Consider the following 26,507-nt stretch of genomic DNA (forward strand, 5'->3'; position numbering starts at 1 on the left):
CTGAGGGAAAGAAATAATTCAGTTGTCAGTACCTAAGTACACACTAAGCAAAGCATATTCCCCCTTGCCAAAAGCTAAATACCTTTAATATGACTACGAAGACAAAAATCCACGTGATTCCCCTGGAGTGACTAGTGCTTAGTATTTCAGAGTACAGCGTTCTAGCATTCACATTTTTAAATATACAGGGTGATATTGTAAAATGAAAAGCAACAGCTGAAAAGTTTAACCGAACTAATTTCAGTGTCTATTTATAGGCACATTAATTTTAATAGAAGCTAGCCACAGAAATCTCCTTGGCAAACGAATCAGAGGCRGCAATTTCATGTAACCTAGGTGATCCTAGACCTCACCCTGCCACTGCACAATAGGTAGATCATACAAGCAAGCTGTAACCAAAAACCTATCAGCTCACTGACACAGACTTTGCTCTTTCAAAGAGTAGGTGGGTGGGATGTATGAATTTCTTTATCTCGGGACAGCAATTTCTCCAGTACAGAAATAGGCAGAACATTCACATTTTCGTTTAGTTGAACTGAAAATTATAGACTAGACCATCTAGACCTAATTCCCCAGGGGCTAACAACTAGCATAGAAATCTTGTTAAAATTCTTCATTTCTTCAGCATATAAAGTCTCATAAGCCTATGAAAACACTATATTCAGGACACACAGCAAAAACGTGAGGAGAGAGCAACGTTTTCATGTTGTTCCACACTGACCCATCTGACTTAGGTAGCCAGTCTTAACGGAGAGTTCTCTGTTGAAATACTCTCAAACTGACTGGAAAAAACATCTTTAGCGGAGATCAATCTAACCTACAGTTAGGGCAGAAATGGCATCTCACATACTGCACTCCCAAATCCAGGTGTCTGTTGCCTACCAAGAACAAGTGGCTTCATAAAGCTTCCTGAGTCACCAGAATTTTCTTTCTTACTCAGTATTTTTATACTGCAATCAATAAAATACTGAAAAGCTTTGTTTTCATAACTTCGTTATTTTCCTTGAAAAAAAAGTCCTTGGAAGACAGCTACAGAGGAAAACACTACTTAGCAGCACTTCCTAAAAAGTCAGTCACCCAAGGTGGTTGCAGACCCAAAAGATTTCATCAGCATCTTCTGATTTTTTGATAGAACAATTTGCTTTAACATATTGTCTTATTTGAGCTGCTTAATGTAAAATAAAAGGGGCATCGACATCTCGCTCCCAGCTTCTACCCTATGAACAATTTTGTCCATAAACTGCTGCTTGAAGGGAGAGAGGTATAAGAAGAGAAAACCCAAACACTTACGTAAAACAACCAGATAAATAAGGGAAGGTATTCTCCCCACCCAAACTCAATCAGACACATCCTGATGGCCTCAGTCAGGTCATAAACCCTTCCTACTTTGTTTGCCTGACCATAGGGCTAAAACAAATTAAGTAAGGGCATGCAAAGACCTGGAATTTCATTTAACCTAACAAATTACCTGTAAGAAAGAGTAGGGGAAAGATGAGAATACTAACTGTCTGCGTCTGTTAGTATGCTATAATGTCTCAAAACCTTCTTCCATGTTTTCAGACCCCAAAGTCATGCAAGTTGCTGAAGCCAACTATTTCAAATAAATTTTGCTGTTGATTCAAAAAAATAGGCTGTTTTTCCTTCCTATTTGTTTCTTAGTAATGCAACCTTGTAAGAGCATTGTCATTATTTTCACTGTTTGTCAACTAAAAAGATTTCAAAGTTTGTTTGCAATAAGGTATCATGCTTAAAAGAAACAAAATTTCCCACTTTCAGGCTAGCAGAAGGATTTATTCTTCTGAACCAATCTAATTCTTGTTTTGCATTCAACTCCTTCACAATAAGTTAAAAGCGTTAAATGAGTTCCCCTCCACCATTTCTTCTTTTATTCCTTTTACGAGGGATGCTGACCCTGAACAGAATGAATATCTGTTTTCCAGCGTTGACAACTCTATGCTTATGGATATAATATGCTAGACTGTGAAGGCAGAATTAGAAGCTCTAAGATTTACTTTTCAAAAGCATGAAGTTATTTTTACAGGTTAGTAAAGCTTGCTGCAATTACAGGGAACTGAACACTGAACTGTGTTTTTGAAGTTTACCAGCACCAGGTTGGTTTACCTCTCTTTGGTGGTCTAACAAGGTATGTGACATCATTAATGATCAGTTTGAAGTCATCCAGCAGAAGCAGGTCTATGCCTGTGGAGGAGGCAACACGCGTGCCATCTGCAAGGCAAAAACAGGTAAACTCATTAGATAATAGAAACAAAACATCTAATTGTGCTGTGCTTGTGCTCAGCAGGTTGTATCAGTATGTCAAACCTAGGTGTAGGACTGTTTTTCATTAACAACACCCTTTGTAAAACTGGATATATAGATTAAGAGATCTTACACAGTAAACACTAACTAAACAATATATGCAGTTGCTTTTCTAAATACATGAATTTTTGGAGGTGTCTTTTAAAAAATAAGTGCCCTTCATCCTACCGTGTGATATTTGAACGTTTTACTACATCCTATAGTACAATTCACTYCAGTGACTTTCATCTCTCCATACAAACATTAGAGATAACTATTGCCATCTCTCAAATTTGACAGCTTTCACATCACCTCCCTCCCAGGCCAAAGCCTTCAATGAAATAYCTTGTTTTTACCTCACTCTCATAAGACCCTCTAACAATATGTCAAAGCTTTAGTAGCTAGCATAGAATCGCATTTGAGTTAGACATGGTGAAACAGCGCATTTTAAGTAAAATATGATTGAGTTTTAACAGTTAAATAAATGACTATTTCCCTTACACCACTTCTTACACCCTGTTCCTTTCAAATTGATYAGAACCTCTATATAAACAACTTGAATCTTCAGGCTAAACAGTAGGAAGCACTCACTAAAAACTTAGTTGTCAATTCTAACAAAGATAAGTTGAGAAAGTGTACTTGGCAAGATTATGAGTGCCTTCAGGCAAAAAACTCTAAAACCCACAGCTACTTATATTTGCATTAATATTTTGAATATAGGCTTTTCAATTATCTGTAATAATGATTTACATTCTGTGTATCAACCTTATGTTATTGTTTGCCATCTTCAGAACCTCAAGCATCAATCCCTCCCCAAAATTAGTCCAACTTCACAGTGCTCCTAGGCTGCTACATCCACATAATTAACATAATAAGTGCTGTGGAGTGGGGTACATGCTCTTACTCAATATTTCAAAGTCATTTCAACTTAAGTGGAGAAATAACAAAAATTATACCTTTTATTGTTAGAGAATCTTCAAGACTGAAGCTAAGCACTAGGAATTGCTTCTTCTTTATTAATTCTACAGTCAAATATTTCCTTAGCACACCTGAATACATACAACTAACCAAACATTCCTGCTCTATTCTGCCTTTCCAAGAGCATCTGAAAACTCACTCCATTGGAAACTTYTACTTAAAAAGTTAAAAACTAGACAAAAATAGCCAGGAAACAAGTAAACCGATTAATCTGCACACAAAAGTACCTGCTGAGTAGATCGCAACCCGATCAATTCCCCGGTCCTCTGCTTGCAGCTGTTGTAAGAATACACCAACCGAATCGGAAATTGGTTTAAGYGTGAACTGGCAACGCTCACGTCGGGATGGAAGATTCACAGAAATAACAGGTAACCCGTTTTGGTAAACCACTGTCACTTCTAGGAAGAAAATAAAGATGTACGTTAGAAACACAATAGACTTTCCTGTAACAGTTCCACATTTGTCCTATAGAGACAAAACAAATATGGCTACAAACTGAATGTGAAGCAGAAACTTAAAAATTCTGGATCATCTTACACATCAACAAATGTGTCCTCCAAACCTGAAAAGTAAAGAATATCAGAAATTTTTATTCTCATTAACTTAGCAGTATCTACTAAGCTTCTAAYGTTTTGTGGAAAAGTAAAAGTAGAACATTTCTGCTCTTGGCACAATCATTTTTCATGGCAAATATAACATGTTATCTAAGAGCAGCATGTAACAGTGTATTCCCATTAGTTTTTGAGAACCAAAATATTTTGGACTGTTGAACATAAAACACTGCACAGTTTAGAGATTYATAGTCTCAAACACAAAAGCAGACCATACATTAGGAGACCTCAGGGAAGGACCTACTTCAAGCACTTCTTATCTTGTTTAGTTTGGGTTTCTTCCTTTGCACAGAGACAACAAATACGTAAGGGAGCAGCCAGGAATATGGGGCTGCAGGAACAGCACTCACTGAGTTTAAGCTTCAAAGTCATTTCATCTAAAAAAAATCATGGGATCAATATACTTTGTACTTCAGAAGGCAAACATTGCTTCTTACGTGTAGATTAAAAACCAACCCCCTCACACCCGCTTTCCATTTCTTGAGGACTATCATCAGCTTTTTCAAGTAATTTTTAAGGGYACACTACTACATGTTGGGGGCGGACCAGCTGCAAAGCAGCTGGGCAGAAAAAGAGCAGGAGATCCTGGTGGACTTCAACTTGGACATGAGACAGCCATATGCTCTTGCAGCAAAGGCTAAGGGCTGCATTAGGAAGAGCACTGCTAGCAGGTTTGGGGAGATGATCCTTCTCCTCAGCACAGGTGAGGCCACATCCGGAGCACTGTATCCAGTGCCGAGTTCCCCAGGCCAAGAGAGACAGACAAACAGAAGCGAGCCCAGGAGAAGGCCACAAAGATGATCAAGGGTTGGAACATCTGACATATTAGGAGAAACACAGTTAGAACTGTGGAGCTTGGAAAAGACAAGATGTGTTTAAGGGGGAAGTAAAGAAATCTTATAAATGCATATAAAGACTTTTTTTTGGGGGGGGGGGGGGGGAAGAGGAGGAGGCAGGAAGAAAGGGCAGGATGACCACATGTAAAGATGGAGACAGACTCTTCTCAGTGGTGATGCATGACAGGTCAAAAGGCAACAGGCACACACTGATTAAAAAAAAATTGCATTTATTTTTCTATTTTTATTCTTTGTGAGGGTAGTTAAATACTTGGAACAGGTTGTCCAGAGAGGTTGTAGTCCCCATCTCTGGAGATATTCAAAAGTCAATTGGACAATGTCCTGAGGAATCTGCTCCAGGTGACCCTGGTTTGAGCAGGGATTTGAGTTAGATGATCTCCAGCTGCCCCTTTTCAACACCAGCCATTCTGTATTTCTTTGATTCCAGTGCACCTTGCTAAAATTTATTGTAGTGAATTATATAAACAGTAAGCTTGTGGTTATTTTACTACCAGCACACTCCGCACGCTTTGAGATACTCAAAAGAACAAAAATTGAGAACAAAATTGAAGYCTTTATTTTCTGTGCCTGTTGAGTCACAAACAGTTAAAATTGGCTAAATTCTGTAGCTGCTAAGATGGAATTGCACACACCTAAAAAATACACACATATATATATTGTTCGGCTGTTGTCTGTTTTCCTTATGTAAAAATGTAAGGCTGTTTTTGTTGCATAGAGCATTTGCCACATCTCAAGAGATTATGCAGTCACCCACCCACGCTGCAGCTGGCTTCGTATTCCCACCTGTTGTAGCTTTGGCCTATGACATGTACTGCACCATCCACTTCAACTGATTTAACTGACATGCTGACATTCCACAACAATTTGAGCAGCTAACATCAAAACTAGTTTGTCTAGAGCGATCTGTGCTGGAAGCAGACGCAAATAAATAACTACCTATCAAAGGAAACCACTTCTCAGCACGCCAGGGTTGAGCAAGTTCTGGCACCAATGCCCTTTATGCCTCTTTTTAGAGATTTGCAGCCAAATGACCACTGTGTTTACTACAGGATACTTAGCAGATTAGGATAAATCTTGGAGCAACATCCCTTTTTCGAAAGAGGCTCATGGATGTTGAAAAAGGATATGCAGTACTAATTTTTATAAGGCAAATAAGATAGTTGTCTTAAGCTTCGAGTTTACCACCTTGCGTCTTCATGTATTGAATCAAGCACACAGAGGCGAGCGAGTACATTTTTCCTTTCTCCAAAGCTATCCAGTGCTGACAAGCAGGTTCTCATGTCATCTTTAAAAGACTAGGTGGAAGTGACCGCGTACGACATCTGAAGTGACTGAAGTCTTCAAGAGGCCCCAGTATTTGCAAACCTATAAGCACCTATTCTCAAGAATCAGACACCTAACAGGATCTCAGTAGCTTCAGTGTTTCAAAGTTTAAAATTCAGACTATAGTCAGATATTTGCTGAAAAAAAAATACGCCAACTGCCAGTTTATTTGGACAGTTAAACAGAAATTCAAGCTCTGTATCAGCAGCTATTTTGACATCAGCTATCAGATTTTGCTTCCTTTCACTCAAGTATTTGTGCWAGAGACTGGTAAGAAATAGATTAGCACCAAATACATTTGTGAATTTTCTACTTGAGATAGCAGGCTCAAAAGGAATGATTAACATGTTTGCAAGTTTAAAATAGCCACTTAAGTATGAAATCCATCGKTTCCTGTGAGTAGCATATACAACATTAACTTAGGTACTCATTACAAAACCACAAGACTGCCGTAGAGAACTTGGTTCACATGAAAAACATTTTTATTTCAAATGTTACTTAGATTATACAACTAGTAAGCCGGTTTCTTTATTGTACAGGATAATAGGTAAAAAGTAGTGTGTGCACCAACACTTCCCTGTTCATCCCCTTTATCGCAACCCCATTACTGCCAGCACTAAAGGAAGTACATACAGCGTCAGTCTTGGCCACATTTTAACCTTGTGCAGACCAGATGCAGGTGACAAAAACAGTAAGTAGGTCTGTTCCAAAAGTCTTCAGCGTTGATAACAAGGAGAAAACCTTTTTCAAGGATTTCCAGCTTAAGTGAAGTGTTAAAGACTAAATTATTTCCTTAGGACAGCAGGTTCAGTAAGTCTGGAATTACAGCTGGTTACGCTTCTCCTTCACAAAAAGCTTATAAAAGTCATTCTCTGACCTAACTCAYTGGTGGGAGAGTTCATAATTCCATTTCGATCCTCTCTTCACCTCCTACACAAGTAATGCCTGGTCAAGTTTTTATTACGTTGGAGAGGGAACAGCTCAGAGTCAAGTTAAAATACAATAAGTAAAAATGCAGAAAGACAACTTCAGTAAGAGTTAGACAAAAGTGATTTATGCCTGTCTGCCTTGCTTTCCTTTGCTCTGACAGCCCTACGGATTGCTTGCTTCAAGATAAATGCAAGTAACCAAGGGGGACAACATATTTTGGCATATCACTAACTATAGAGCTAACATTTTGGCTTATCACCACTGATGAAATTTCAGATCAGTATTTAAATACATGGAAAAAGTCAAGGAAAGTAATTGTCTAGAAATATAATTTACTTAAATTTACAGTCATCTACAAGTTGGCCAGGCGGGCCACTAAATAAGGCCACRGAGAATTTTAAAGCCTTACACACTGTGTTAAGCGTGAGGTTGCTCCAAGGTAGGAATTCCATGCCTGCGTCGTAAAGCTTTGACTCAGCCATATGTGAACTAGTAACACTTCACTGGTAATTTTCAGGATTTTTCTGTTCTTGCATAAAAATTTGAAGAGTACATTAGGCCAAAATAAAGAACAATTTAAAAAAAAACAAGTGGCCAAAAAAAAAAAATCAGAGTTGAACTTTTACTGCTGGTAAAGACAAAGTTATTATAAGAACTAACAAGAAATACTCAAGCACAGTATCAGAAAAGGTAAATCAGACATCATTAGGTCAGGCAAGTATCTGAGCTTACATCAATCTACATCTACACCTATTTAAGCCAAGCTCCCCACAGCAGTCACATTCTGTGTTTGCACACGGTCGTTATCCTGACAGAGGAAGCACTTGCGGCTGAGCCCTTTGCTTTCTTAGCTTTCAGGCATTACTAACAAGCCTGACAGGGAGAGGATCCACTAACTGCTCATGTCAGTCAGCACACGCATGCTATTCTTTGCACGCAGCACGCAGACGCTAAGTAGGAAGCAATCTGAAAGCTGTTTGTTTCCTCTTTGTATTTTGGCAAAGTGAGATTTTTACAAAGTTCCACCTACCTTGGCAGTGCAYTCTTTTGCTTCATGCTATGACAACGTTATCAAAAAACCTCAATGTCTGAGCTGTCCTAGAATTTAAATAAAGGAACAAAACACGCTTGGCTTCACAGCTTATTCACTGCAGCAAGCATACTGCTTTCAACCACTGAAATGACAGGTATCAGCAGCATTTTCATTACATAAAGTTCATRAGGCACACAGTATCCCAGAAGGTAGGTATCACGCACACCACCTGGGTACCTCAGCAAAAAGTCTAGCAGAAATTTTGGACAGTTGGGCATAAACATATCTTTCTTCATAAAGCCCATCCAGTTTTGTAAAGGATGTTACTGGAAGAATAGACTGCTTCCTTAATTCTTCTTGGCTTGCTTTGTTCTCTGTCRCTTTTCTAGTTCAAAACTAGATTACCTCCAATCCAAAAAAATCCTCTACCCGAAGAGGTTTCAGGGAACACGATTTAAGTTAGTGAAGCAAAAAGCGAGCCCAGACTTCGTACGTGCCGATACTCACCRTCGGAGGGCACTACTGTGCTGCAATACACCACTCTCAGACTCTGCCACGGAGAAAGCCTCTGATGCACCTAGAAAATACAAGCACAGCAAAAAGACAAATGTTCAGTCGCACTCGTCTGTCCGAATCGCAGCCCGCTGCCACCTCCCGTCCCCCCTCCCACCGCCATCCCTCCCAGTGCCTGCGCTAGGCATTTCCTCCCTCCGCCCCAGGGTAACCGCAGACCAGGAGTGCCCATCAAGAACAGCATCTTCTCCGGCCATCTGTCGCCCAGTAGGGTTTGCCCCCTCAGCCAAGTTCACCTCTACGCGTCTCTCTGTCATTTACTTAGTTAAGGAGAACACACAACAGAACAGCTGTGATTTTCTTCTAATACACTCTTAAAGCCAGATGCCACCTGAAGGTAGTCATTTTTAAAAATTTAACTGAAGTTTTACACAGACATGAAGGGAGAAACCATGCAAAGCAGTCATTTTTAAAGGTGGTTAAAAAAAAATTAACATAATGAGTGAGGATCAGGAAATTCTTGAATAAGGGTTCACTCTTTGGTTTTCTTTGCTGACTTCAAGTATTTTCTCATCCTTACAATGGGGAGGGGAGAGGCTAAATTGTAAGATACTAGTAGTAAGCAGGGCTTTTAACAAAAAAGAACATTGTCCAAAATAAACTGACAGAGCTGTAAAGAASGGACTATATTTGTTCATGACAATCCAGAATCAGACTGATTTATTTATACCCAGAAAGTTCGCCTCCTATGACAAATATTTTACATTGGTGACAAACCAAAAAACCCCCACAATTCAACTACTACCCCAGCACAGAAGAGCACCATTTCAGATAGAACAAGGCCCATGACCAGTTCTCATATCCTAGCACTCTGGTTTTCCAACACTTACTGTCCAATTTATTCAATGCTTTTCTTTGTTTTTAAAATACTATTACCAAGCCTACATTTCTGTAACAGTATCTCAAAGGCTGGGCTTACTTTCAGTAAACTTTAGACTCAAGTCTGCAAACAAAACCCAGACTGCTGATTATTTCCTGCYAAATTGTCCAGGCTTTCATTTTTAGCGAGGTTGCTTTCAAAAGCCTACTTGAGACAGGCTTCTCAACTGCTTGACTTTGACTTCGCTTCTGAAACCTGCTATACAGATCAAAGATAGGCCCAACTGCCAGAGTCTTGCACATGGGAATTATGCCCAGGTGGTCAGTACCTTGACAGCTCTGGAAATACTGTCTAATTTATGTATTTATGCTTCTTTTTCCCCTCTCTCAGCCTTGACAATGAAAATCAATGAAGTTATCTTCAATTTTGCTTGTGGCTGCAGTAGCATTTTCAGCTCCTCACAGCTGGGTCAAGCAGGCAGTTAGCAGAAAGAGGGAATCAGGCATTAAACAGCTGTAACTAAGCTGAGTGAGAAATTACATATTTTGCAAAAAGAAATTGTTAAAGAAAGCCTGTATGTTGGAAACCAAAGGGCAACTTTACCTTTCAACATTTGAAAATAGCAAGTCCACAGCACTGAAACACTTGCGTATTACTGCTAAACAACCCCAGGAAACCACCCCACTTAGAAAAGAAAAATAAAATAAAATAAAAGCACCACACACTTTCTAAAGTCCAGCTCCCTGTCTTGCCACTGCCATGGTCAAAAAGCAAAAGTTTCAATTTGCAGAAGCTGTGTACAGCAGGTAAGCTAGTCTTCAGCTTGAATTCAAAAATCAGTTTTATATAAAGAGGGGAAGCCTCTACAGCAAGTTTTAAAATAGCAATACGTTTTTCTATCTGGAACCAGCAACTTCAATTTTAATGCTTCTATAAAAGCATCACAGCAGACACAGCAGTAACTGTGCAGCGTTTATACAGTGAGCCACAAAGCTGCCTTTCAGAGCACTTCCACAAAGCACCATTTACGTGTACGCTTCACCCAATCCTACAGCAGAGCAGCCACTTCCAGCTACGTGCTTTTTATTCCTTTACTCTTCCCCGTTACATGACATTCATCTTCTGTCTTTAAAATACAACATACCAGGAGTTTGCCTTGCTACCAAATTCGCACAGCAGCCCGAAAAATTAGCTCTTCTTTTCAGATGATCCTAAAGCCTTCTAAACTCAGGTCTGTCTCACTGCAAAACAGCCATACAACTCAGATACTATCAAMCATCACCTTCAAAGACTTTAATATTAGGTCATAGGTATTTCACAGGTATAAGCTAATTCCAAAAGTCTCCTACTTTCACATATGCAGGAACAGGGGAAGAGGCAACATCAGTGGGAAAAAAGGACACACTAGATGACTAATCAAAAGCTGAGAAATCTCGAGATTTATCCTGTTCCAAAATCATCTTTGACTATTCTATCAAATTGATTCAGATGTGAAACAACTCTATATGGTCATTAACCATACAGAAACACACTGCCATTATGTTTTAGCCTAACCAGAAGCTCTTTCTCTAAGGGCACCTGTCACTGAGCACCTCTGGTCTGGAACGGCACCTGACAACAGCAACGGTGCTATCGGAAACTCTTGTCCAAGATAAGTYTCTACTGGCTATGGGGAGAAGGGAAAAAGGCAAATGATTGCAAAGTCATCTGACATCTAACATAAGTCAGAGCTTAAGGAATCGTAATTCTTTTTCATTCTGAAGGCTGGATTTTGTTTTAAAATTGAGATGAGGAGAAATTCATATATCCTTCACCTAGTGTCTGCAATTCAACAGCGTGACACAAGTGCGACAGAGGAACCAAGTCCTGGACTGAAGCCATCAAGGGTTACAGCGGGACCCTTGTCTCAAGCTTCACTGACTGCATCTCACAGTCAGTTGTCTGCAAACACTTTGGTAAGAGCTCATTGCTTCAGCAAAGCAGCACAGAAAAAAMTACATCTACGTTTCAACCAAGACTGATGTGTTTATTACTTCTGAAATAAGTACTGAATACTACTTGAGGTGTGAAAGGCAGCAAAGCCAGACCACTGAAATCAGAAGGTTTATATACAGCCATGTTCGAGTCCGAAGGGAACCAAATCAAGAACGTTTTTCACATTCATTCAAATCCTTCCTATCCCATCTTGTCTGCAGGAAGATGTATGTTAAAAGGTGCAGGGTTATGCAGCAGCTCGACTCACAGAACGATCTAGGGAACAAGAGTAAAAATCCCAGCCCTCTGCCTAAAGCTAACACTTCCTCCAGCCCGGTCCAGCTGTACATTAGACAATCCAGAAGCACAACACCAGCATCTCTAGGGGTCCTAATGCAGCTGTAGCTCCATYCTACACTGGTGACAAGAAGGTTAATCAAAGGTATACTAGAAAAACAGCCTTCAGCCATCAGCAAGGCAGCAAAAGCTATCTGACAGGAAAAGAGGGAGCAACCTGGCAGAGCTCGTATTCTGTGTTTTACATAATTACCAAATGATAGAATGCCTTTGGAGTACCACGTCTCAAAACCTGATTAAAACTAGAAAAACTTTAACCAGAGAAAGAAGATGTAGAAAAAAGGTGCATCTCAAATTAGATACAAAACACAAATAAAACACGTTAAGTCATTACCTGGGTTTGACACTCACATCGCAGACTTTGTGAAAGCATTCGCTATTTAAGAGACTTTGCCCGTAACAAATTTTAAAAGATATATTTGCAAGTGCCAGCTGCAACATCTGTTTCACAGGCTATGCAGGGACTTCAGCTGAGGCTGCCTTAAGTCAGATCTRAAACAGATCATCTTCTCAACCAGCAGCTACTCTTTTCCTCTATACCCACTTTCAAGGCATGAAGAACTGAACATCTCTTCCTGGCTCTAGCACTAGTTACTCTAAGATCTCCCTAGTTAGAACCTCAACAGCAAAAATTGCTGCCAGCTTCCCTAAGCCATCACAGTAACCCAAGGCACCCACCTCAGAAATGCAAGAAAGCTCCCTTTAAACATCTTCCCCTCACTTCAGGAATTCACCTACTGCAGGAATGCAACTACGTACGTTCCTATATTCAGTCTGATACCCTTTTGTCACTGTTAAACAGTCCTTTTAACATAAATCATTGGGTCTTCTCTTCCTGTTTTTTGCTTCCTTCTCTCCTGCGTTTACAAAGCAGAATACAGGCAAAACAAAACACTACTCTGACCAGAAACCTGGCATCCAAATCCCGTACTGTACATCATACCCAAACCACTAGCGTTTCAGCACAGAAGTGTCCTTTACTTGCAGAAATGCAAGTCAAGTCTTTCAAATATGAACCAACACAGCGCTCTGAGCACATGAGTAGATGCAAGAGCATTTCTGCGTTCCAAGTTAAGCTCTGCTCACATACTTTAGCTGCCTCTGAACTCAGTTTCATCCTCAACGCTTGGTATCTTACTGCTACTACAGCTAGGCAGAAACACTTCCTAACAGAGAAGCAAGTTGATCTTACTCTCCTTTCAGCCAGCAYGGATTGGCCTTTGTGGCTCCGTCCCCTTCACCGCTGAGCACATCAGCCACCCTGCTCGCACCTTCACAACTGCAAGCATCAGAAGTCTTGAGAAAAAAAAAAGAAAAAAGTGGTTCCTCTGCCCTTAACTTTTTCTTTGGTACAAGCGGGCATATAAAGGAAGCAAGCTAGAGATTAAAAAAAGAAATAGCAAAAAAAAAAAAAAAAAAAAAAAAAAAAAAAAACCACAATCGATGGAACATGCCTAGAATTCTGCTTCAGCCACAAAACTCAACAGGACCGCGCAGTTCAGGACCTGGCTTGTACCTGCGTCAGTCCCTCACCTTGACCAAAGGTATTCTCCTGCATCTTTCACCCCCTCCTTTTCCACTTTCATGCTTGCAAGACATCTGAACTCCTTATTCATCTTGTACAATTTCCCTTTGGACTCTATTTCAGAGAAGGATCAAGATTTTCAACTTCATTACCAGGGATTTATTGAACAAATAATTAATCCTGTACGGCAAGCTTCCCCCARTTTTTTGCTGCATTATCAGAATACATTCACAATGTTAATATTACATGATTTCCTTTTTTCTTTTTCCTTTTTTAAAGGTGCTTCTGTTTAAGAGCTTGTTACACAATGAAACACGTACTGTCACCCAGACACAGCCATTACTACATTACTGTTACAAAAGTAACAGCCGAAGTATGCAGTTTTGCTGCCCTGCAGCAATCTGGCATGCAAAAAACCCAAAGGCTTGACCAGAGAGTGGAGAGCAGCAGGGAAAGGCACTATACTTAGGAGCAGCGCTCCTGGCACTCCTGCAAAGGCAAAGGAACCCCACGTCCCTTATGAGCGTTTTGCAGTTTTCAACAAATCCAAACTGCTGCCATGCAGTTCACTGTATAGAGTTCATCTCCCCTAGCCCAATTTTTGGGCTTCCAATTAAAACCCCACTGGCTTGAACTCATTTCTTGTTGCCTTTGCCAGCATGTCCTTGCTAACATCTCACTTGAGAGGTCATATTTTGCCCTGACAAAAAACATTTCACACCCACTGCCTCCAGAGGGCAATGTTTCTGCAGGTGAAGGTCAACTAAATGAGAACTGGTCTGAACAGCAATACTGTTTCTTATATTCCTCCCCCCCCCCTTTTTAATCAGGCTGAGGAGACAGACAAAAAAAAAAGCAATGACACTAAGATGTGGGAAGTGCTAATCTTTGCATTTTGAAGCACTGAGTATGACCTACGCAGTAGCAAATGGTCTTCATTTGCCACCCTTACCATTCCTGCCTGAATTTTCTTAGTTTCAGTAATTAGTACTTCATCACATCTGCTAGGAAAGGAACATAAGCAGGAGGTGAGCTATAAATATTCTCTTGTCAGTTTGCTTGCTTTGCCCATCTGTCCAGGAAAGAAACAGGTAACCTACAGCAGCCAGGAAGAGCTGGGGAAACCAAAGAGATTGATCCTTTTTCCCCCTAAGGAATCAAACAATTGCTCCACATTCTTCAGTGCACGTTCCTCCCAGGTGTTACTGCTACTGTGGAGAGGCTGCAGTGATGAGTTTTATAACACAAACATCGCTGCTTATAACTTTGACAGATTCTTTTTGGGGCAAGAAAGGGAGAATGAGATAATGAAAGGGAAAGAGCTTGACAGACAYGTTAAGCATGTCAGTCAAGCAGACCATACTGCTTTTCATAGAATCAGTAAGGGTGGAAGKGACCTCTGGAGATCATCTAGTCCAACCTCCCTGCTCAAGCAGGGTCACCTACAGCATGTTAGACAGGGTTGCAACCGGGCAGGCCTTCAAGATCTCCAGAGAAGGAGACTCCACAACCTCCCTGGGCAACCTGTCCCAGTGCTCCATCACTCTCACAGGGAAGAAATTCCCCCTCACGTCCAGGCGGAACTTCCTGTGCTTCAATTTCTGCCCGTTGCCTCTCGTCCTGTCACACRGGACAACTGAAAAGAGTTTGGCCTTGTCCCCTTGACACCCTCCCTTCAGGTACTTGTGCACATTGATGAGATCCCCCCTCAGTCTTCTCCTCCCCAGGCTGAAGAGGCCCAGCTCTCGCAGCCGTTCCTCACAGGGCAGGTGCTCCAGCCCTCTCATCATCATTGTAGCCCTATGCTGGACTCTCTCCAGTAGCTCCACATCTCTCCTGTCCTGGGGAGCCCAGAACTGGACRCAGTATCGAGATGAGGCCTCCCCGGGGCTGAGGAGAGGGGCAGGATCACCTCCCTCGACCTGCTGGCAACAGCCTTCCTAATGCACCCCAGGAGACCATTGGCCTTCCTGGCCACAAGGGCACATTGCTGGCTCATGGACCATCAACCACACCAACTCCTAACCCTCTCTCAAGGAGGGGGGAGAGAAAACACACAACAGAACTCCTTTTTCTAACTTAGTTCTTAATTTCAGTGCAAATATCAGCAACTTGCAGAGAACTACACTATTCCTATTTTATTTAGGACAGATAATAGCCCAGGTACGCTGGACCGTCATAGTCCCTCTTTCTTCCAAAGATCGCACTGTGCCATCTACCTTGAGCAGGAAAYGTCAGGCAGGGCTGGAACACTTCATTTACATTTTGTGATGCCAGACCATGGTTTTACTATTAAAATATTTTTGCCTTACTGGAGTAGGTTGGTTTAAATTCTATTTCTTTAATATAGTCCCCAGYGATGCTAGGGGAAAAAAAAGAAACAAACAAACAAACAAACAAAAAAAACCTAAGAATAATTCCCTTGCATCCTAAAAGCTTGAAAAACAGAAACCAAAACACCATTATATTTTTAAGCCTGTGTCAGTTTTGAAATCTGAGCACAAAGACAAGACMGAGCTGAATTCCCACCATGATATTCCAAGCTCCTTACTCAGATCTTCCTGTACTAACAAGAATATTACCTCTTCAAAGAGCTTCTAACTCTAGTTTAAACAGCAGTTTGAAGAAATTAATTTTCAGCCCATTGATTTCAGAGTTCTTCACTGCTTTAGTCCTTCAGCCAGTCCCAGTTTGTAAAGGGAGAACTGGAGAAAAGGAACAAGATTCATTCCCCTTACAGCTTCCTTCATTTCTTGGTTTCTAGTGCTTAATCTAAACCCATTAGCTGATTCCTTCTCTCTGCTGCAGCCRGTAGGAGAGAATGCCTTCTCCACCCTGCTCCCATCCCACAGGAAGGATTGCACGGGCTTCAGTTAAGGAAACATTACTTATGTATCCAGCATTTACAAGATCGAGAATGAATCAATAAGAGCTATGAAGTGAAATTTCCACAAGCGCAAGGAAATTCCTTCCGTCTCAGCGCGTGCTGGGGATGAGCCAACTCACACCTCTTTTCCAGGAGAACAGACTCCGAAATCAGGAAACCTTTCAGCTTGAAGAGAAACAGCCGGTGCTCTCAGACTCTTCATCAGTCTAAGCAGGCCACCAGGGCCTGGACGCCTGCCGCGGCGCAGCTTCGTAGAAGCTAAACTTGGAACTGAAGTAAAACACTCTCCAAGCCACAGCAGTCCAGTACTTCCCAGTACAGGGGCGTGGGTGGGGAGGGGAAATATCCAACATCAGTGAGTCCCTGGTCATTACCCTGGAGCAGAGAAAGTTTCTCCATCCAACATTACATAGTTTTGGTCTAAAAATGGAACCAGMGGAGCAGAAACTGGTCTTAGCTGAGCAGTGCATTGGGCAGTAAGAAGCAGTTCCTTTGTGTCCACTAGAAGTCACATCAAGTTAGTCCAGCCACTAAGGAGGAAAAAGTAAATCCCTATCCCAAATGATGTGCCGTAAGGGCTAAGTTKATCTGTATGACTGGATCCCTTATGAGGCACTTGGTGTTCAAAGCACAGCCCAGACCTGCTAGGTAAGTTTTACAGAAGCTCAGGTCTTGAGACAAAAAAAAAAGTAAGTTGAATAATTGGGTACGTACACGTGCACTTAACTAATACTGGCCTAACTTCTCCTGTAAGAAACGCCAAAGCTTGGAAACTTCGCCTTGGAATGCTTCTTCACTTTCTGCGTTCAATTTGCATCAGCTGTCTGCCGGRTGAGATTAGCACACTGAAGTCAATAGTTCTTTTACTAGCCCTATGCATATCTTAACACAAAGCAGTGGGGGTGAAAAWAAAATCTTCCGTTTGATTAACAGTACACGCCTGACGTTTTTCTCTTAGATATATTACCTGCCATGACTATTGGTACTGCACAACTCTGGCTTGTAAATCACTTACATTCCCTGGGAAGTTATTGTTGTTCAGAGCTCCAGCTCTGTTGGCTGCAGAGGGAGCTTAAAAAAACCTGCACARAAGGGAAAACAATTCCAACAAGAATAAGCAAATGCTTAGAGTCATTAAAGAGGATTGTTTCATCAAGCTAGCAGACCACAAGGCAAAGAAACCTGTATGTGATGTTTTCATACTGTGATATCAATGTTAATGAAGCACCTGGCTGACCACAAGACAGCCTTCCCCCTTCTTCCCTTACAGAGGATACTGCACAGCATTCATCTGCTGGCTGCCATAAGCGTGTGTCTGAAAAAGGCAACTCAGTTAAAGTTAAACATAACTGAAAAGCAGTAATTTGCAGGAGCAGATCTTTATTGACATGACATACAACAAGAACACACATTTATTTGAACCTGAAGTTTAAATAGGATKTGAGAACCTGTTATGGAGTTTTCCCAGCTGAACTTCTTCCTGTTCATCTCACCTGGCCCATCACCCACCACAGCTCAGCACAAGAATGGTGCCAACAACACGACACAAACGCAAACTCGGCGGCATTTCCCAAACCTCCTCACCACTGCTGCTCGAAAGCGGCAGCCTGGCTAGCGGAGGGGCACGAGGAGCAGCAGTAGTCCCGCTCCACTGGAAGAGGCAAACTTTTAATAACTGTGGGATTGCTCCCCAAAAAGTCAACTCTTCCTGGCCTTCCCAGCAACAGCTCTGATGGTGCTGACCACTCCATAATCAGTCATCTCCAGGAAGATAAGGACACTGAGAAAATCAGAAAGTTTATTTAACTGATCATTAGGAGAATAAACGATTGTAACCAGTACGCACAAGCTCAAAGCAAAGCTATTMATTTCAGTTTCTCTTGTGCAGAATTACTGTGTCACAGAACCAAACCATGACAAGAACGAGTGCCCAGCAAAAGGCTTTTCCTCCCTGCTCGGTGCCACGGCTCAGAGCCGCCGGGAGCGGCTTGCCGCCAGGCTCCCCTTAGCTTCCCTGAGATAGAGGAGGGAGGGTCAGGAAGCGACAGCAGGAGCTAAGTGAAACCAGGTTTAYGGACACACAGAGTACACACAGACACACCTTTAGCTTACATAATGATTAATCAAGCCAATGCATCTAAGATAAATCAAAAAAGGCAAATCAAAAAACTTTCCTAGGCATTTTCAATGGTTATCAAGTCAGCTTTCTAAAATTAAATCCTTGGAAACTTGGATCCTTGGATAAATGATAAACTAGAATTTTAGGGGAGCATCATGAACAAATTAGCAAATATTTGTTTCCGTTTTGTTTATCAGTTTAAAAGAAGTTTTTGTACTAATTCTCTATCATCCAGATTGCAAGGATTGTTTTAGTAGGATTTTAATTCAATTTTTCCAGATTGTTTCAGCTCAGATATCTTTTTATTTTGTTTAAAAGAACTCTGGAAAAACACTTYTCTACTTTTAACTGCCTAAGCACGTTTCCCATGGAAACTTGCAGCTTTACACAAAAGACTAAAAACACAAGGATGCTCCAAAACGGGAAGCAAACCTGTTTGCAACAGCCAGCCCTGAAAAGCAAGCTCTAGCTACTTGCCAAGTTGCAGCGGAAGGCGCTCATCAGAAACACGCGTGCTACCTGGAGTTGTGGTTCACGCCAATATGAGCGCTGAGGCTTACTTGATATTCAGAGATTGAGAAGTCTTGGAACTAAAGCATTGGAAAAGCAAAGACCATCTTTAAGAAGCAATAATCCTGGGAAAATGAGACGATTCTAGGAAGGAGGGCATTTAGAATAGGAAGGAAGAGATTTTTTGGCAAGATCACTTCCTGAAATCTTCCCAAACCAATTAAACCAGATTTAACATATTTTGATAGGCGCTTGGCGGCCTAGGAGATGGCAGTTGTCAATTCTGCTCTGAATTATACAAGCTGTCAGAGATACCTTTACAATCTGTATTTTTACTAACGGTTTCAGCTAGTTAATGAAAATTGAATCATCCTTCACAGRAAAATTAGATGCATGAAACAATGCAAAAAAAGCCTCTCTGAATAAACCATCACCCGCCGTACCACCTCACGCGCCACTCAGTAGCCCTGCTAAAGCAGCGTTACAGGGACGGGCTGAACGCACAAGTAATTTATCAAGACCTTCAGCAGCACCGAACAGTCAGYTTCCATCATTCCCTAATGAGACAAGCTAAAATGTTATTCACTAAGACCACTTTAAGATGCTAGGCAGAGGCCCGYGTGTCCTCATCCTAAAGCAGGTCAGTGTCTCTATCCAAGTCTCCCTGTAATCATGTTTTGGCTGTATTAAGAGAACAACTGATGGGGAGAGCAAGTTTCCACAGCTGTTATCCCTGTAGGACTCTGCCTCGTTTCCAGAGCAGCACTGCGCTCCTGAAACATGCTGGTTCACAGCTCTGCAATCTTGTACCAGCACCAAGAATGAGGCGCAGGGTGCAGCTTGTGATCATCTTCAAATCCTTATCAACATCAAATTTAGAAGTTCTATGCAAAATGAGACTAWAATTTAGATGCAGCATTCCACTGCAACGGGCTTTCTTTGAATACAAGGACTGCTTTCAGGTTGAGCAGTTATCCATCAGAGCTGCTAATGACTGCTTAACTATTTCTGCTGAAGGCCTCCGTGTCCAGAACAGGTTCCAGGAGACATAAACAGCAGACTCCTCTTTTTACTCCCCCCCACCCCAACACCTTGACAGAGCTCATTACAAAAGCAAAACAGAAAGCAGTAAGGCACTACTGAAGCGTTCAGCCAGAAAGCCTAGGTATTTCCAAAGAGGCCATTTTTAGTCCTAAAGAATAAGTCCTCCAAYAACACTCTCTTGAACCAATTCTGACAGCACAGATAGCCTAAAATAAGCTAAGACAAGTTTCAGCTTTCTCAGCACAGCAGCCAAAACACATTAGCCATTGAAAAAGCACTAAAAGAGCAGCGCTGAAAGAGCTGGCTCTAAGCAATACAAATGGTTGTCCAACTGAGTAGCAGGTAATTGGTAAAGGAGCTCTACTGTCAGAGGCGCTGCAGACTCGGGCTGCGCCTACGTCACCAAGCAAAGGAGGCCCAGCAGGAGGGCACCTGTAGGGCGAACGYGCGGGTGCTGAGGACCCAGTGCCCGTGCCGTATGCGCTGCAAAGRGCTTTCATTTCACCGCTCTAATATGCTGCTGTCAACAGCTTCCACTGSCAGTGGGAACACGTGAACACATTTGGTGCCCTCCTCGAGCACGCCGTCTGCTTTCGTTACGTCCAGAAGGAAGCTGGACTGTGCTGAAACCGCTCCAAATGCTAACTAGAGCTCTGAGAGTGGCAGCCATTGGGAAATCCGCATCAAAAGCGGGCCTACATTGGAAGGACYTACACCTAATTGGAAGTGAAACACTGAATGTTGATACACACACAMAAAAAAGTGAATTTCTACAAGCTATTAGAACATTAAAGCTAGCTAGTTACTCAGAGTTGTCCTTCAGCCTATTTCACCTTCCCTGCAAGGAAGGTGTTGCTTACTTGTCAAGTATCCAAGCCAATGTTTTAAAATACAGGCTATAGTATCTTATCAGTGATATTTCACATTTATCCTTTTGAATTTATCCTTGCTTAAGTATACAACTAAAAAAGTCTCATCTCAAAAACTGAAAAAAAGCAACTATTTTTCAACAGAACACATTATGTGCACACACATAACTTAAAACCAGCTATCCTGACGTGAAGAACAACATAAAAGTTAACCTTATCCTCTGTATTTAAAAACACAACAGGATTAAGTTAAAAACAGGCTGAATAAAGCTAAATTGCCACCTTCTAACAGAGGCTTTCTTCACCAAACTGCCATCAACTTGGTGCTACCYTACCTTAAATGTAAAGGTAAAACCATCTGAAGGTGTCTTAGTATTTAGCAGGCACTCCCTCTTTACAGTCTGCTTCTCCACACCTGGGAGAAACTGAAATACTCCAGCAAGTTAGCAAAAGAGCAGACATCACTATTTTAAGGTGAATGAAACTATGCGCGATTTAATCAAGTCAGATTAAATATCAAAGATCATAAATCTGTGAAGACAAACACAGCCATAATTGAAAAGCGAAGGCATGCACAAACCGTTGCTCATTAAGTAGCAGCACAGGAACAGACTAGTAAAATTGAAGGAACACAGGTCACCGCCTCGCTGCAACGCCACGTGGCCGAGCAGGACCCCACAGGAACGCCTAGGCATGGAGTCAAGTGTGCTTTGGGCAGCTTCCTAGGACACTGCAGCAGTTGCAAATGCTATTTTCTCCAGGAATACTAAAAAGCAGTAAACCCAGCCAGCCAACGTATATTCTAYGTGAATGGCTAAGGAGGAGATGATTCAACCACAGACTAACACGATTTCCACGTTGGTTTTGGACTAACTTTGTGTTCTATCAATAAGGAGGTCATAGAACTGGCCAAAGAAATCCTTTTACCTTGCCGTTTCCCATAGTGGGCTCAAAACGCTATATAAACATTTTAAAACTATCAAGTTCAAAAAGGCAAACATCAAGGTGATTTCCGCACTGCACTCCTGTAATTCAAGGACATAGCTAGTATCTTGAAAAATGTGTGGGGCAATAAACTAAGCTACGATTGCAAGAGCTTGAATGTAGTCTACGGAAGAATGTACGGTCYGCAGGAGACAGACACTATTTTCTTCTGAGGCCCCATTTCTTTCTGTTTAGAAACAGAGGAAGATTAATTCCAATATAACTAAAGGTAAAAGGAACAGAATTAACTGAAGTTTATCAGTTTTTTTTTTGGTGGTACTGACAGGTTTTTGCAGATAATGATTGCTACAGGGCAGCTAGAAAGGTTATTTATGAAGTTTTTAAGCTGTTAAGGAAAAACTAAAGAACCACTGACCTGTTTCAGCCTTCCAAAATGAGACCATCAACTATGAGTTGTCAACAGCCTCTACTGCCACCATATGCACTTCACAAGGTAACATTTAAACACGTTTTAGTCAATAATCATAACAATGAAAAGATACAGCAGATTTTACACCCTAGAATGGAGTAGTTCAGTCATTTTCCTGGCATCTGTAAACAAGACTCATTCTACTTTTCATGATATGTGCAACATGTTACCAATATAAACAAATACAGAAATAAGTTTGACGAAACAATGTTACACAACAGTAAGTCTGGCAGTTACAAGTGCTCTTCCCCTCCTTCCTTCTTCCCTATTTAGAAGGGGAAGGTGAATCTTACTGTTTTAAGTTTAATGGAAGTTTGATATCATCATTCCCTTCCGATTAGCAAAGACTTGCCAAAAACTTCATCCTCCCAAACTACAGAAAAAACACCTGTCTGACAGATCACCGGAACAATCATCACCCTTTCCTCCTCAGGGGAACCGGGCAGCAAAGGGACACAAAAACTTAACAAGAAGGCACGTGACAGCTGAGGGGACTTCTAGCTGAGGGAGTCTTTCATGGGCATTTGCTATTCCAGGCTCACCTAAATTAGATTTCCCATCTTGGACTTCTTCATCCTCCATACAGCAAATTTTTTGCCTAAGGAGTGACGCAAGACCTGGTTTCACCATGAAAACAAGATTTCTAGGAACACATCCAGTACAAATCATCCCTTCTACTGAAATGCCACATCTGTATTCAGTTTTTCTGGACAGAGGCAGCTCCTATGTTTAACTAAAAAAAAAAAAAAAAAAAAAAAATCTCAGAAACAAGTAGAAAAAAACTCCTAGCCCCTGCTGACCAAAATGAACAAACACGCAAAGCAAACCAAATTCCACATTGTGGTGCAGTTACTTCAACTGATCTCTGAACATCACCAATACCATGGTCTCCTGCTGCATATATGAAGAAGTTGCTACCAGCTGCAAGTCAGTGCAGACCCTTCTTTCACAGCCCCCTCTGCACTGCCAAATCACAAGCAAGCAGGTGCAGCTTTGCAGAGGTCCACCTTGGGCCCTTCTGGATCCCTGGGAGATTTACAGTGAGGTGCTCTAAGACTGACCCACTATGCCGTTTAAAAGGATCATGCTCAGCAATCAACTYGCATGGCCCTTACTAGTTTAGCTGGTTTATCTTTAAGGCTTATTTCCTCRTAAGAAAAGCCAAGTGCTCAAAGAGCTCGTAAAAGCCAGTTAGAAGGTTAAAACCAGGAAGTCATGCCTGTGTAACCCAAGACTAATTTCTAGAGCATTTTTCACCCCATTTTCAGGCTAGTAAGGGGCTTAAAATGCTCATTCTAAACTGGCTAGGGATAACTCACTACTCACAGGCTTACTTTTATGCCAGAATACTGTAGTGGGGTGATGTTAACTTCCCTATATGCCCCAATCCTTCACAAAATGATATATCAAGTGCAAGCTTCCCCCATTCCCTTCCTCCTTCTACCAGCCAGGATTTCTTTGATTCTCAATGTAATTAGGAGATAATTTTAACTCTGCACTAGATTGATTGCACTGGTRCTTAACCGCAGCATTAAGCAAATCATGAGCTGACATGTAGTATCTTTATTCTCCATCTGACAGAACAATGCTCAAATTTTAGTGAGGGAACTTCAAAGACAAATGACATTGATGCTTTTATTTTATATACATTTGACTACAGCTATTAATGCACTATGCGGGGAATCGCATACACCTTATCATTAACAAATGAGGCAAGATAAGCAACCATCATKTCAAGCAACCTGCTTCGTGTCCTACATCCAAGGTCATCTCTGAAAGASAACAGCTAGACATCAGAATCATCCAGTCGGCAACTTCAACAGCACTACAGTACATAATAGCTACACCAGCCATGCAGAAGATTTCCCATCTTTCTGTAATGGAGTACAGACTATGCAAAGCCACTTCCTACTTCATTTTCAAAACCCAAAAGTCTGAGACTTCCCTCTGAGATGTTCTAACAAAGGGAATTAGAGCACATCAGCTCAACTTTGAAATGCTGCTTGGTGCATTTATTACATTAGGAGAAAAGTTTGCATGTTCAGTCATTCCCTGCTAACCTGAAAAAGAAAATTCCGTGCCCCCGATGTCTTTGGAAGCAGACTAATTCAAGTGAACACAAAGGTAGACAGTATGGTGCCTGATGAGAATCTACAAAACCCATTCTCTGGCTGCCCATATTCCATGAAGAAAGTGCTTTTCCACCTGTTCCACCTTGTGATTCCTGCAAGGACTCAAAAAATAAATAGCTAAATAAACAGTAAAATAAATAAAYAAACGGGTTTAACAATTCATCATCCTCAAATCAATTTTCAGAGCACCAGAGTCAAACAGGCAACTTCAAAATAGCTCTTTTCTCCTTTTAGGAAACTCTTCTGTCCAAATGCAGATTTGCATGGAAGAGTCAGTTTGCAAAGTCAGTGTTGCCACAGCCTTCTGCAGCAGCAGCTGCAGACTCTGCCAACTACCCATTAGCAGCTGCTTCAACAATTCATTCCCTCCCCACCTTTCCTCTGAACCTCCTAATTCTTTCTTCCTTGTTGGTGTGGGAAAGGAAGCCAGTTACAAATTCAAGACTTGGTAGCAATAGATATATAGCTACAGCATCAGTCATTCTATAGTCAGGCCCAAGACTGGAACGCACCTGAAGATAATAGCATTATATCTGAGTTCTGAATATCTGATTTCAAACCATTTCTATTCTCTCCCCTGATCTTTCTTAAAATTCACATCTATTTTGCTATACCGACTTCCCAGTAGCTAGTCCATCCGCTTGCCAACGAACAGCATTACAACCCCGGTCTACCTCTATAGAGGCACAGCCGACATCCAAGCCTCCATTTCAACAAAGATAGACCTGGGAAGTTCTTGACTGACAACAGTGGGAAACTGAAGTTACACGAACACATGTACACCTGTAAAAAGTGCCTGTAGAGCAGCAGAGCTAGACTAGCTCTTCATCTCTGCAGAATACCAGACATTAAGTTTCTCTTGTAAAGGCAGACAGTGCGAAGAACTGGAAACATCAGCTCATTCAGGCAGACAAGTACCTTAGCTGAATAGGCATCTTCTGTGCAGTAACTAGTTTTACCTGGTCCAAGAGCTGTATAAAGTAAAAGCAAAGAGTTTGTTTACAGCGAAGGTTGAGATAACAGCRATTTTAAACTTGTGTCAGTGCTTGCTCTTCACTGAAGGCACACATAGTAACAGTCATTTGCATGATGGGCACCTTTTCATTTACTCTTTTTGCTATAGCACCTGCAAACAGGTCCTATATATAGATACCGATAAGTAGACCAAGCAAAGACATTCCACATCCCCTAAAAGGGAGCTCCATATGATAGAAGTCTTTACAGTGTTAACACAATGAGAGCTTGTCAGAGTTTTGTTTTGTTTTTCTTTTTACAAGAGAAAAATCCAACATCTCTTGCAATCCAATACTGGGAATCTTTTGGGTTTTTTGCAACAATAATGAAGCTGGCAGTCCCAGACTCTGAAAAAGCAGGTTACCTGGCACAGCCAGGAAACTAAGTAAAACTCCAAACAAGCTTTTAAACATCTGTTTTGCTCACTTGACCTTAGAGCACTAACACTCAACTGTGAATACGTTGCTGTTCACAACAGCTATTTGTCTTCATTCGTCAGCCAAGCACAGCTGCTGGCACTTCGCAGGGCATATGGTTAGAGTATCCCAGTAGAAGTCACCATGGCTGTCTTCAAACTACCACCACTCAGGAATTTTTTAAGTCTTGACTAGAAGTTGCCAGTACAGCTCTACAAAACCTGCATGACTAGGGGAAAAGTACTCAAAAATCAGCTGCCTTATTTTAAACCATTGCTGAGAGTACGTATGATTTGTACTGTGGGCACAGCTACAACCTTACGTGAAAGAGCAGTAATGTTTTAAGACTCTACCCCCGTCATTTCTGTAGCCATCACCTGGTAGCAGCTTTAATGGCTATCAACACAAGCAGATGAATCACAAATTCATGAACCATCAAAGCTGGTCCTATCAGAGCAGTTCATGGATGTCTAGGCCRCTAATAGATAGGCAATTTGATTGAACTCGACACAAGCTGAACAGCAGAGAAAATAAGATGTTTTGGTTTATGAGGTAAAATTAGAGGTTTCCATTCACGCTAAAGGGTTGTCTTACACATATTGGCATTAGTACAACAGCTTCCAAAAAGTAAGGATGAGAGAGAGGACAGTTTTACTGCAACTCTGCACAGTACATTCATATTCCTAATTTGTGAGGCTTTTGCTCCCCTTTAGTAGAACACTGTTCAGTTTAYAGCATATGCAGCAAACAGCTAACAGAAGTCAGGTACACCTACAGGAAGAAGATATTTTACTCAACTGGTTTCCAGAGTGCAGGAGGTTGG

General features: G+C 41.4%; 1 protein-coding gene across 1 annotated transcript in view; it reads right to left on the reverse strand.

Annotated features, from left to right (window-relative positions):
• The window catches only part of MCU (mitochondrial calcium uniporter), a gene marked incomplete at its 5' end in the record, with an annotated part of 85,488 nt that overhangs the window by 7,082 nt on the left and 51,899 nt on the right, over window positions 1-26,507 (reverse strand). The window contains 3 exons of the mRNA XM_085302045.1: window positions 2,122-2,226; window positions 3,504-3,674; window positions 8,538-8,607. Coding sequence (XP_085158171.1) covers window positions 2,122-2,226; window positions 3,504-3,674; window positions 8,538-8,607 — 346 coding nt within the window. The remainder of the gene's footprint in view (window positions 1-2,121; window positions 2,227-3,503; window positions 3,675-8,537; window positions 8,608-26,507) is intronic.

The sequence above is a fragment of the Rhea americana genome, unplaced genomic scaffold (genome assembly GCF_003343005.1).
Source record: "Rhea americana isolate MKP2758 unplaced genomic scaffold, rheAme1 scaffold_183, whole genome shotgun sequence".
In the NCBI taxonomy this organism is placed as follows: Eukaryota; Metazoa; Chordata; class Aves; order Rheiformes; family Rheidae; genus Rhea; species Rhea americana.